At 44.0% G+C, this 13,306-nt stretch overlaps 1 protein-coding gene across 7 annotated transcripts in view; it reads left to right on the plus strand.

Annotated features, from left to right (window-relative positions):
• The window catches only part of FRMPD2 (FERM and PDZ domain containing 2), a 204,348-nt gene that overhangs the window by 81,292 nt on the left and 109,750 nt on the right, over positions 1 to 13,306 (plus strand). For 6 of the 7 annotated variants that reach the window (XM_033942808.1, XM_033942809.1, XM_033942810.1 and 3 more), the window contains 3 exons: positions 191 to 298; positions 5,204 to 5,297; positions 8,468 to 8,553. In XM_033942808.1, the coding sequence (XP_033798699.1) occupies positions 191 to 298; positions 5,204 to 5,297; positions 8,468 to 8,553 (288 nt within the window). Of the gene's footprint in view, positions 1 to 190; positions 299 to 5,203; positions 5,298 to 8,467; positions 8,564 to 13,306 lie in introns of those variants that run through there. The other variant, XM_033942814.1, reaches the window with a different exon arrangement.

Raw genomic sequence — 13,306 nt, forward strand, 5'->3', positions numbered from 1 at the left:
TGCCTATGCAAACTGGGGCTTTACATTATATATTCAGAATTTTATCACCTATGCAGCTTGCTGCTTTGCTAATTTCAAAATCTACTTAGGCAAACCTGTAAACACACGCAAAATCTAGACACAGATTGAATGTGTTGATTGAATTTGATTGTATTTCCTGCTGTTTTCCAATTTGTGTTTCAATTTTCAGAAACAAGGTGAACCTGCATATTCAGTGTCAGCATCAGAAATAAAACCAGGAGACAAATATTGTGTGGAGCTGGCTAAAATTGATGGAACTTATGGAATTAGTGTAACTGTAAGTTTTACTACTTAGTTAAGAAATAATCTGTGATAGGACTACCACATACCTTTTCTTACAGTGCCCACAACGAAAACAAATTTAATTCAGTAAGCAAGACATTCTGGGCCTCCGCGCTAGCAGCTGAGCTGCGGTAACGGCCCCGAAGCCCATAGAGATTTAAAGGGCTTCGGGGCCGTTGCCACGCAGCAGCCGCTAGCGCGGCTTCGTAAAACAGGGGGTTAATTTCAGTCCACTTCAGCTGGACTGCTAATTGTTACCCTGCCCTTTTGTATTTTCCTGTGTTTCTCTCTTTTCTTTATGTATAGTATAGTTCTCCTTTTTCCACTCGTTTCAGTATGTCCTTTGGTCTTATTTGTCTGTCATCTTAATTGATGATATCGTTTTTTTGTTACTACCGTATTTTCGCGGATATAACGCGCACCCGTGTAAAACGCGCACACGGGTATAGCGCGCAGAAATCACGATGATATGTACAAAAACTTTTGTATACCGCGCTCACGGGTATACCGCGCATGATGCCCGACGCTCCTTTCGCCCGCCCTGACTTTCCGTGCGCTGTCCCGACTCTCCGTTCACCCCCCCTGACTTCCGTGCACTGCCCTGACTTTCCGTGCTGTCCCGACTCTCCGTTCACCCCCCCTGACTTTCCGTGCACTGTCCCCCCTTGAAGTCCTGTCCCCCCTTGAAGGTCTGTCCCCATCCTGAAAGCCTGATGCCCCCCCCCGACGTCCGATACATCCCCCCCCCCCGGCAGGACCACTCGCACCCTCACCCCGAAGGACCGCCGACTCCCCAACAATATCGGGCCAGGAGGGAGCCCAAACCCTCCTGGCCACGGCGACCCCCTAACCCCACCCCGCACTACATTACGGGCAGGAGGGATCCCAGGCCCTCCTGCCCTCGACGCAAACCCCCTCCCCCCAACGACCGCCCCCCCCAAGAACCTCCGCCCGTCCCCCAGCTGACCCGCGACCCCCCTGGCCGACCCCCACGACACCCCCACCCACCTTCCCCGTACCTTTGTGTAGTTGGGCCAGAAGGGAGCCCAAACCCTCCTGGCCACGGCGACCCCCTAACCCCACCCCGCACTACATTACGGGCAGGAGGGATCCCAGGCCCTCCTGCCCTCGACGCAAACCCCCTCCCCCCAACGACCGCCCCCCCCAAGAACCTCCGACCGCCCCCCCAGCTGACCCGCGACCCCCACGACCCCCCCACCCCCCTTCCCCGTACCTTTGGTAGTTGGCCGGACAGACGGGAGCCAAACCCGCCTGTCCGGCAGGCAGCCAACGAAGGAATGAGGCTGGATTGGCCCATCCGTCCTAAAGCTCCGCCTACTGGTGGGGCCTAAGGCGCGTGGGCCAATCAGAATAGGCCCTGGAGCCTTAGGTCCCACCTGGGGGCGCGGCCTGAGGCACATGGGCCCAACCCGACCATGTGTCTCAGGCCGCGCCCCCAGGTGGGACCTAAGGCTCCAGGGCCTATTCTGATTGGCCCACGCGCCTTAGGCCCCACCAGTAGGCGGAGCTTTAGGACGGATGGGCCAATCCGGCCTCATTCCTTCGTTGGCTGCCTGCCGGACAGGCGGGTTTGGCTCCCGTCTGTCCGGCCAACTACTAAAGGTACGGGGAGGGGGGTGGGGGGGGTCGTGGGGGTCGGCCAGGGGGGTCGCGGGTCGGCTGGGGGGGCGGTCGGAGGTTCTTGGGGGGGGCGGTCGTTGGGGGGGAGGGGGGGTTGCGTCGAGGGCAGGAGGGCCTGGGATCCCTCCTGCCCGTAATGTAGTGCGGGGTGGGGTTAGGGGGTCGCCGTGGCCAGGAGGGTTTGGGCTCCCTTCTGGCCCGATATTGTCGGGAAGTCGGCGGTCCTTCGGGGTGGGGGTGCGAGTGGTCCTGCCGGGGGGGGATGTATCGGACGTCGGGGAGTCGGCCGGGCAAGAGGACTTGGGCTCCCTCTTGCTCCGATCGTGGATGCGGGTGCGGGTGGGAGCGCGTGCGAGCGGTCGTTCGGGGTGGGGGTGCGAGCGGTCCTGCTGGGGGGGTGAATCGGGCGTCGGGCGGGGTGGGAACTATGTTTAAAAACTTTTGTATACCGCGCTCAGGCATATAACGCGCGAGGGGTATGCGCGGTAGGTAAAAACGCGTATAACGCGCGCGTTATATCCGCGAAAATACGGTATTTGTTCCCCCCTTGATTTTATTGTACAACCACCTTGAAATATTTGATAAGGCGGTATAACAAATTTTTAATAAACTTGGAAACTTGGAAACACCCCAGATGTCTCTAAAAGAGGCTGTGTACGTCTAGTACAAGATGAAACAGGAGAAACAAAACCACAAACTCAAAAGCACAGAACCAGAGTGGAATTGTCCCAATCAGAATGGTGCGCACCAAAGAAAGTGTCCTTCAACTCATCTGATAAATTCAAATGCCTTTATTTATCCAAAGTCTCATAAATTCATCCAATGACTCAATGACCCGACATGCACATGTTTTGGCCTAACTGGCCTGCCTCAGGAGTCTACAAGTACATACATGGATATAAACAAGTTAAAAACATACAAAATGTTTATATAAAAAAATATATTGTAAAAGATATATATAATGACAATTGATATATAATAACAGCAAAAAATAATCATAAGTACATATATAAATACAGCTAAAATACAAACATAAGGATTCATCATAAATCCCGATGGACCACATACAAATTAATAAGAGTAGCAAATTCATTGATACCTTATATATCATTCACCACCTCATTAAATATATAATGGTTAAAATAAATAAATAAATAAATATGCAGTTTATATTTGATAAACAATCATCAACATTCTAAAAGCTTTATATTGCTGTATGAATTTAAAGCTTTTAGAGGGTTAATGATTTTTTTATCAAATATGAACTGCATATTTATTCATTTATTTTAACTATTATATATTTAATGAGGTGGTGAATGATATATAAGGTATCAATGAATTTGCTACTCTTATTAATTTGTATGTGGTCCATCGGGATTTATGATGAATCCATATGTTTGTATTTTAGCTGTATTTATATATGTACTTATGATTATTCTTTGCTGTTATTATATATCAACTAGTGTTTAAGCCCGTTACATTAACGGGTGCTAGAATATATGGCTGTCTGTCTTTATTTATGTCTCTCTCCCTGCTCCTGTCTCTTTCTTCCTTTCTTTCTGTCTCTCTCCCTCCTGCAATTTTTCTGTCTCTCTCCCTGGCACCCTTTGTCTGTCTGTCTTTCTTTCTGTCTCTCCCACCCCCCATTCCCTTCTCTTCCCCCCCCCCACCACTTTCCTTTGCAGAAGCAGCAACGGTATTTCCCTTCCCCTCCAGGTCCCTGCTGAAGCAGTAGCAGTATTTTCTCCCACCCCCCATTCCCTTCTCTCCCCCCCCACTTTCATTTGCAGAAGCAGCAGTGATATTTCCCTTCCCCTCCAGATCCCTGTGAAGTAGTAGCAGCATTTCCCCCCCCACCCCCATTCCCTTCTCTTCCCCCCCCCCCACCACTTTCCTTTGCAGAAGCAGCAGTGATATTTCCCTTCCCCTCCAGGTCCCTGCTGAAGCAATAGAAGCATTTTCCCCCACCCCCATTCCCTTCTCTTACCGTGAGCTGCCCTGCTCCGTTCGGCCCCTCCCCTTCCCTTCTTGCGTGCTGAAGGTTCTCTGCTGCGGCTGAAGGTTTTTTTTCAGCGGCTCTTCTCACGATCCCCGTGGTGGCTGATCCTCCTGTTCAAAGCGGCCTGCTGAGGTTCGCGGCAGGCTGTAACGATCGCGTCAGAGGGAACGTGCTACCATGTGGAGAGTGGCCTGCGAGGTTCGTTACAGCCGGCCGCGAACCTCAGCAGGCCGCTTTGAACAGGAGCGGTAGCGGTTGTTGCGGGAAGGGGGGGGAGTCGGCGACGTGCAGGCCGCTGTGAACAGGAGTGGCAGCGGCGGCAGGACCATGAGCCCTCCTCCCGCCATCCGCCGCCAGCGCCGCTCCTGTCGCCCGATGCACCTAACTGGCACATACGCCTCAAGCCGCGGCCACGGACGGACATAGCACACATGAGGTCCCCACAGGAGATGAGGCGCCGCTGCTAACAGCCAAGGTAGGTGCTGGGAAGAAGGCTGGGGACTCACGCATACGCACTCCTGCGACCACAGACCTACAGCGCACGGAACACGCAAATAGGAGTGCGCATGCGCGAGTTAGCCTTTTATTATATAGGATTGTCATTATATATATCTTTTACTATATATTTTTTTATTTAAACATTTTGTATTTTTTTAACTTGTTTATATCCATGTATGTACTTGTAGACTCCTGAGGCAGGCCGGTTAGGCCAAAACATGTGCATGTCGGGTCATTGAGTCATTGGATGAATTTATGAGACTTTAGATGAATAAAGGCATTTGAATTTATCAGATGAGTTGAAGGATACTTTCTTTGGTGCGCACCATTCTGATTGGGACAATTCCACTCTGGTTCTGTGTGTACGTCTAGTATACATGACACAAATCGTTAGGGTTGTGCATAGGGCAATCATTTGCGATTCCTTCTTAGTTCCTTTTGAATTTTTTCCCAGCTTTCAGATTTTTTTTTCAGTTTGATTCACACTTTTGTTTTTAAAAAGTTATTGCACATTGGAGCTTTTTAATGCATGCTAATAAAATTAACGTGTTAATTCATAGGTTAACATGTGCTAAATTGATTTAGCTTGTACTTTTTTTTTTTTTTTTACTAATAGACTGAATACACACTCATGAATATACATCCCTGCAAATCATAATCAAAATATTAGTATAAATTCTCCTTGTGACTATTACTGGTTACATATCTGGGAATTGTTGTTCTCTCTTTGATTTCAGTACATAAATATACATATTTTTTCAGGGTGGAATTAATACCAGTGTGCGTTATGGTGGTATATATGTGAAAACTGTTGTCCCTGGAGGATCTGCAGAACAGGAGGGACACATCAGAAGAGGTAGGACATTTTTATAGCTAAAACTTCTGTTAATATTCTGCTTTTGAGAACAGGTAACTTCAGGTTATCCCATTTAGAAGCAAAATTATCAACATGGACTACTATTAAGACATGTTATTTTAAGTTAACCAAGGTAACCCTTTTTTACAATGCATTAATCCCCCCCCCCTTTTTTTACAAAATCTTAGCACGGTTTTTAGTGTGGCAGTAACAGCTCCGACGCACGTAGAATTCCTATGAGCATCGGAGATGTTACTGCCATGGCCGGCACTAAAAAACAGTGTACAGTTTTGTAAAAGGGGAAGGGGAGGGTAAGCATATTACCACACGATAAGTGCCAGCACACATCTGCATTGAGGGATTTTACCATAGTTTATTTATTGGGATTTATTAATCGCTCTTATGAAGAGATTCACCCAAGTGGTGTATAGCAGGTGTAATTTAATATAAAACTTACAATTTTGTCAACAGCATAGCAATAATAAAATCAATGAGGTAAACTTGAGCATTGGAACCCACTACATCTATCTTGGTTGGGGAGAGTCCAAACCATAAAAATGATGATTTTGCCTATGGTTTGTTACCAAATGAGTATGTTGCCGGTTTTCTTTTAAGGGTCCTTTTATAAAAAATTAAATGGTATTCTCACAAAATTTATTTGGCTGGGTAAAACTGCTAGAATTGCTTTAGTATCTTTACAAAAACCAATTGTAGTGGGTGGGGTAAATTTTTCAAATTTCTATAGATACCATCAAGCTTTTATTATGCGGCAGGGTATGTATTGGATCCTTCCTGAACTCATGGAACATCTTCTGGATTGGTTAATATTAGAATGGTAACTCCTGTCCTCATTGCGTTTGTGTCATGTTTTAAGTATCAAGTTACCTCGGATTTATAAGGACAATAAAATTTTATTCTCCACATGGCATACATTAAAATTTATCAATAATCTAACACCTATTCCGATTCATCAATCCACGTGTCAGTCCTTATGCCTGCTGAATAGCTAATAACAAGGGTTCTAAAACAATATCATAAAGCAGAGGAGATAGTGGACAGCCTTGTCTAACCCCCTTCTGCAACCTAAAACATTCTGAAAAATTATTATTAATATACAGTTTAGCAATAGGGGAGCTATACAATGTTTGAATCATTTGTATGAACCTTGTAACCTGAAAATTTTCCAAATTTCTTTATCATTTCAAGTAAGCAAGGAATGGTTGTCTCAGGATTTCTCAAATAAAGCAGTATATCATCTGCATAAGCAGAGACTTTATATTCCTGATCTCTACGAGGAATACCCTGTATCTCCTCTGCCTGCTGTATAGCTAATAACAAGGGTTCTAAAACAATATCATAAAGCAGAGGAGATAGTGGACAGCCTTGTCTAACCCCCCTCTGCAACCTAAAACATTCTGAAAAATTATTATTAATATACAGTTTAACAATAGGGGAGCTATACAATGTTTGAATCATTTGTATGAATCCTGAACCTATACCAAACCATTCCAATGCCTGATACATGAAGGTCCATTCAACACGATCAAAAGCCTTCTCTGCATCCAGGGATACAGAAAAAGCTGGATCATTTAAGGCTTTTGACAAATACAACATATGTAAGGCCAGCCTGGTGTTATTAGAAGAATGTCTCTGAGCAACAAATCCTGTTTGATACATGCCAATAATAAAAGGGAGAGCTTTAGCCAAACGTATAGCCAATGTTTTAGCCAAAAGTTTTCCATCTACATTAATTAAGGAAATAGGCCGGTAGTTTGATACCAGTGTAGGATCTTTATTTGGTTTTGACAAAACTATAGTTAATGATTCTACCATGGTACCTTTAATACAACCATAGTGTTGTTTGAAACATTATTAATGCCCAAGAGTCCAATCAATGCAAACAAAAATAGATTACTTCTCATCATGACAGGAGTTGCTATGCAGCTAATCACAAAAAATTGGGATAACATAAATTATAGTTTTTGGTGGGAAACCTTATGCCAAATTTATACGTTTGAATGTATGAATTTGTTACAATTGGGACACTATAATAAATTCAGAGATTTGGGGGTCCATTGACAAACTTTTGTAAGAATTGATCATTAGTAGTTCCCTTTGATTTCTGAATGAGTACTATATACATCCAGGAAGGGTGGGTGGGAGGGTGCGGGTGAGGGGTGTTATGTACTTATTATATCATTTGATTGTAATGAATGCTGTTTATTGTACTAATTGTTGGTTAGCCTGTTGCACTTTACGTTGGCTTTTAAAAATGAATAAAGATTTATTAAAAAAATTAAAAAAAATGAGGTAAACCTGAAAACACCAAATTGAGACATAACAGTAGGACAAATATGAAACAGTAATACAAAATGCACATTTAACAGCACTGGAATTCAGATAACAGAGATGACAGCATAATATCAATGAAATACCTAATAAGCACGCATTAGAACATTCAAATAATGTAGATATGATGTTAATGCTTTTCTACTGTACAGTGTACCATGTAGCTGAGGGGTCAAATGCAAATATAGTCAAGATGGGTGGTATAGCGTCAGCAGGGATAAATAGATGGGTAGCTAAACTCAAGGTAAGTTTATTTGGACAAACAAGATATATTGGACTGGTCTAAGTTATAGTGTTTGTAGTAAGCTAGTCCAGGTACAGAGTGGATAGATGGGCATCCTGTGTATTAAAGGCTTGGGAGAAAAGCATGCTATTTTCAAAATTCAAAACAGATTATAACTAAATATATATAATATGTAAGATAAAACAAGATAAAATAAAAATACAAAGAATAACAGCAACCAAAAGGCACCCAGAACTATCCCCAGTAGCACATAAGAACATAAGCAATGCCTCCGCTGGGTCAGACCTGAGGTCCATCGTGCCCAGCAGTCCGTTCTCGTGGCGGCCCAACAGGTCCAGGACCTGTGCAGTAATCCTCTATCTATACCCCTCTATCACCTTTTCCAGCAGGAAATTGTCCAATCCTTTCTTAAACTCCAGTACCGTACTCTGCCCTATTGCAGACAATGTAAAACTATAAACACTGTACGTGAATTTTATGATGGCCATATTTTTGTGCATAAAACATGTCTGACATAGAAAATACATTAATAATTTACCTCCAGTACTAGGTACTGATTCACTTTTCATTGTTTCAGGTGATCGTCTGTTGGAAGCAGATGGAATCAGTTTTTGTGGTGTCACACATAAACAGGCAGTGGAATGCCTTAAGAATTCAGGGCAGGTGTGTACAGGTATATAAATGCAGATTGTTTTCTGTGGAGTGCTACTATTTGTTTTCTTTTTTAAAGATTGATAAGGCAGATTTACTAACAATCTTTCTTTAGGGTTGTGGATTGTCCTTGATATTGTTATAAATGTGATTATTATTTTACTCTTTGATCTCTTCCAGTATATTTCTGTGGTTCTGTATATATGTAAGTACAATTTTTAAAAGCCCATTGAGTTGGTATTTTCAGATTTCAAGCTAATACTCCAAGTAAAAATATTCAAATGCTTTCCGTTCGAAAATGTATTTTGGTAACGTTTGTAGGTAAATAAAGGGACTCACGGATTTTATGCTTCCTTCATCTGTAGACAGAGTCCATATGGGGATTTGATCCCTTGATGTACAGTGTTCCCCCCTCGAATTTGCTGTTTGTGAATCGCAGACTCACTCATTCGTGGTCTGCTCTGACCGCCTCTTCCTGTAGTAAAGTCGAGCTACACCAATTAGGAGCTGCATGTCAAAGCAGGAAGAGGTGGTTGGAGCAGACCGCGAGTGATTTTTTTTCTCCCGCTGGCACTCCAGCTGCCCTCTCCTGCCTCCTCTGCTTTTTGACATTTGCGGTTTTTTGAAATTCATAGGGGTTCCTAGAATGGAACCCTCGCAAATTTCGGGGGAGTACTGTATCCTTTTCTTCCCAGATATCCCTGTGACCCCTTTTTCTTTCCAGGCCACTCTTAGATATCCTGGTAAATGCCTTTAAATACTGACTTCTTCATGACTGCGAGTCTGTGAATATGTGCAAAAATGGAGAAGGCCCTCACAGTTGCTGAACGACATTAAAAAAAAAGTGAGGTCCAGAGAGGTATAAATGCTGACGGCTAATTTTGGGGAGTTGGGTGCACAAATGACAGTATTCTATAACATCGCAACTCATAGGCAGCAAAACACTTTTTTTGTTTGGGGGGGCTCAAAAGCTCTGCCCCAGACTCTGCCCAAGCTCCACCCCAGAACTCACCCAAGCTCCGCCCCAGACCCCACCGCCTTAATAATAGTACTAATTGTAATGCCATTGTTTTCATTCATTTTTCATGTATACACACAATATAATTTTATTAATTAAACACAATGGTTAACCCCAAAATTAAACACAAAGGCAAACACAGGGCCACAAACTAACCACCCCTTTTACAAAACAATAGCATGGTTTTTAGTGTTGGCTGTGGTGGTAACAACTAGAGAATGACAAGGGGAGCGATCCCCGCAGGGAGCCGCGGCGTGGCTGCGGTTTGGCTGCGGGCTTTGGAGACTCCATAGCCAAATCGCCGCAGACACGGGGACAAAAGTTTTCACCGCCCGCAAAAACGTTGAAAAGATTTGTCCCCGCAAGCAAATGTACCCCCTTCTATGTACCGCTATTTACCTTGTCTTCACCGTGAGTCTTTAGTTCGGGACCGGGTGTCAGATTTTTTCCGGCGGCCATGTTTGTCTCCGCGTGGTCTGTCTCCTCAACTCTCTAGTCTCTACCCGACTTGCACGTTGCCGCATTGACTCCGCCCCCTTTTATATAGGCTCTTCATTGGTCAGTTCTTTTTGCTCAAAGAAGGGGACCAATCGCTACTGCCACACCTGATATTTAATGGGTTGTAGTGCAGCAGTAGCGATTGGATTTCGGAGCCGAGCCCAGGATTTGAATTTTGTTTGCAGTCGCTGCCTCGCTTGGATTCACTTGTTTCACTTCGTCAGGTACAAGTAAGTGTTCTCCCCGGCTGATTTAGATGACCACCCAGCTAATCCTGCTGCTGCCGCTTATGCTCCTTCCCGGGCTAACTTGCCGCCGAAAATTTTGTTTGACGCCTGCCTTTTTTTGCCAGCATGCTTTTACTTGCTTCGGGCCTTCCTCGTTGCTGGGACCTGCCTACGTTCTGTTTCCGCGAAGGCAGGACCCGGCAGCGAGGAAGGCCCGAAGCAAGTAAAAGCAGCAAGTTGTAAGCTTCCCTCCGGGGCTCTATTGTGTGCGTGCTGGCTTCCCTTCTCTTCCCTCCGAAACCAGAAGTAGCGTCCCGGGGGGGGGGGGGGGGGAAGAGAAGGGAAGCCAGCACGCACACGATAGAGCCCTGGCCCGGAGGGAAGCTTACAACTTGCTGCTTTTACTTGCCTCGGGCCTTCCTCGCTGCCGGGTCCTACCTTCGCGGAAACAGAAAGTAGGCAGATCCCAGCAACGAGGAAGGCCCAAAGCAAGTAAAAGCAGCAAGTGTAGTGGTATACAATTTGAGAAAAAAATAAAACGCACGGACATTGGACCTGATTCTGCTTGCTCTCGCCACGGACACGGACCGACATGGACCTCAGATTTTTAAGGCGGTACGGGTTTAGATCCGCGAGGTCCGTCAGGTCCTTGAGGTCCGCGTTTTACCCCTTCCCCAACCTTTGTGCTTATTGTGGTCAGCCAGGAAGAATGAAATCAAAAAAGTTCAAGTTTAGTCAAGCTGTGATTTGAACTTTATGGGCTTTTTTTTTTCCATCCTTTAACTGGCAGGCAGAAGAATGCTCCATTTATTAATCTTGCAAAGTCTGATACAGGAAAAGCTAGAAGTGCATCAGGATTTAAGGAGCTTGGGGTGTGCAAATCTACTTAATGCAGAGATTACAGTAAAACAAAATCACTTTTCTATTTCACTGCAGCTTTATGAGGTTCTTTTGCCCTTAGCTATAGTCAAATGATGGATAGGAATATATTTATTTCATTTAAGTTAAGGGAAAACAATATTTTTTCTGAGTATCCTTTAAATAATGGTTCACAAATTAATTCAGGCTGTTTTAAGGCTGGGTTTTGTTTTTCATATTATTGCTTCTGTTTTTATAATCCTTAAAAAATAAGGGGCAATTTTCCAAGTGGATTCTTCCTCGTAGGCACCCTGAGACTGTACAGGGAATGCCTATTCTATAGCAGTGAATGGGCTCTCAGGTTCCATTACAGAATGGTAGCATATAGCCTTAGATTCAGGTGCCTTACAGTTAAAGCAGCCATAGAGCATGTCCACTTGTGGAAGAAATGATTTTATTTTCAGTTTAGTGATCAAAATGTGTCTGTTTTGAGAATTTATATCTGCTGTCTATATTTTGCACTATGGCCCCCTTTTACTAAATCGCAATAGCGGTTTTTAGCACAGGGAGCCTATGAGCATCGAAAGCAGTGCAGGGCATTCAGCGCATCTCCCTGCGCTTAAAATCGCTATTGCGATTTAGTAAAAGGGGAGGGGGGTATATTTGTCTATTTTTGTATAGTTGTTCCTGATGTGACATTGCATAAAATCATCTGCCTTGATCTCTTTGAAAACCTGCGGAATATATATGGGGTGGGGGAAGATTAGTGATAGAAAAATTGTATGAAAAATGACTATTTTCAATTTAGTGATCAAAATGTGTCAGTTTTGAGAATTTATATCAGTTATCTATATTTTGCATTATATTTGTCTATTTTTCTATAGTTGTTTCTGAAGTGACATTGCATATTTTAGTCATCTGTCTTGACCTCTTTGAAAAATGAAACAAATATTAATTAATATTTTCTCTGCATACAGTGTGCTTTGTGTTTCTTTTAATTTTGTGGTTACCATAATGAATTAATATTATACAGTAGTGTACATGAAAAATGAATGGAAGAAATTGCATTACAATTAGTACTATTTACTATTATGATGGGGATGGGGGTCAGGGGTGGAGATTGGCCTGGGAAACTTGGTTGAGAGAAACACTGGTCTAGGTGACTATGGACTTCACTCAGTAAGGGCCCCTTTTACAAAGCCACAGTAGCGATTCTCCCTTGGCAAATGCACCAAAGTCCATTTGCTGTGGCACAATTGCACGAATGCATGCCCTTAAAAATCAGATTTCATGGTAGCAGGTTTGCATTTTAACCCACTTGTGCAGATGATTTGTTGTTCATCCACGGGTTAAAAAATAAGGACAATTAAAAGTACAGGTTGTGTTTTGTTTTTGTATAGTTAACTAAGTTGTAAAGTTGTAAAGAATGTTTCCTTTATACGTTAATAAAGATAAGTATATAAAATCATACCTGTTTGAGGCTTTTATGCATGCTGCGGTGACGATGATGGGGCGGTGAAGGGAATGGCAGTGACGGGGCGGTGCAGAGGATAGTCGGCCGGGGACGGGGCGGTGACGGGGACAAATTTTTTCCCCGTGTCATTCTCTAGTAACAACTATGACTCTCATAGGAATTCTATGAGCATGGGAGCTGTTACCACCATGGCTGGCGCTAAAAACCACGCTACGGTTTTGTAAAAGGGGAGGTAAAAGACCTAATATACACAAATGAAACCCTATGAGGCTCATAATCGAAAGAGAAAAACGTCCCAAAACCGGCCTAAGTCGGCACTTGGACGAACATTTCTCAAAAACGTCCAAATGCCAATAATAAAACCGGATTTTGGACGTATTTCTAAACGACCTAGGCCTTCATAGTGCCGCTCAACGTCCAAAGCTAAACGGGGCATTTCAGGAGGCGTGTCGAGGGCGGGAGTTGGGCAGGACGTGGGCCGGCTTAGACTTAGTCGTACAGCATGTATAACCGAAAGTTTAACAGAGCCTAGACGGAACTTGGACGTTGTGACTTAGACCATGTAAAACATGGTCTAAGTCACAAAAACCCACCTAAACACACCAAATAAGCACTTCAAACGCATAACACAGACCCCCACATACTACCCCAGTGATCATAATCCCCTCCCCTGCCCCCATAAAAATTTTA

Source organism: Geotrypetes seraphini, chromosome 4, assembly GCF_902459505.1.
Source record: "Geotrypetes seraphini chromosome 4, aGeoSer1.1, whole genome shotgun sequence".
Classification (NCBI taxonomy): domain Eukaryota; kingdom Metazoa; phylum Chordata; class Amphibia; order Gymnophiona; family Dermophiidae; genus Geotrypetes; species Geotrypetes seraphini.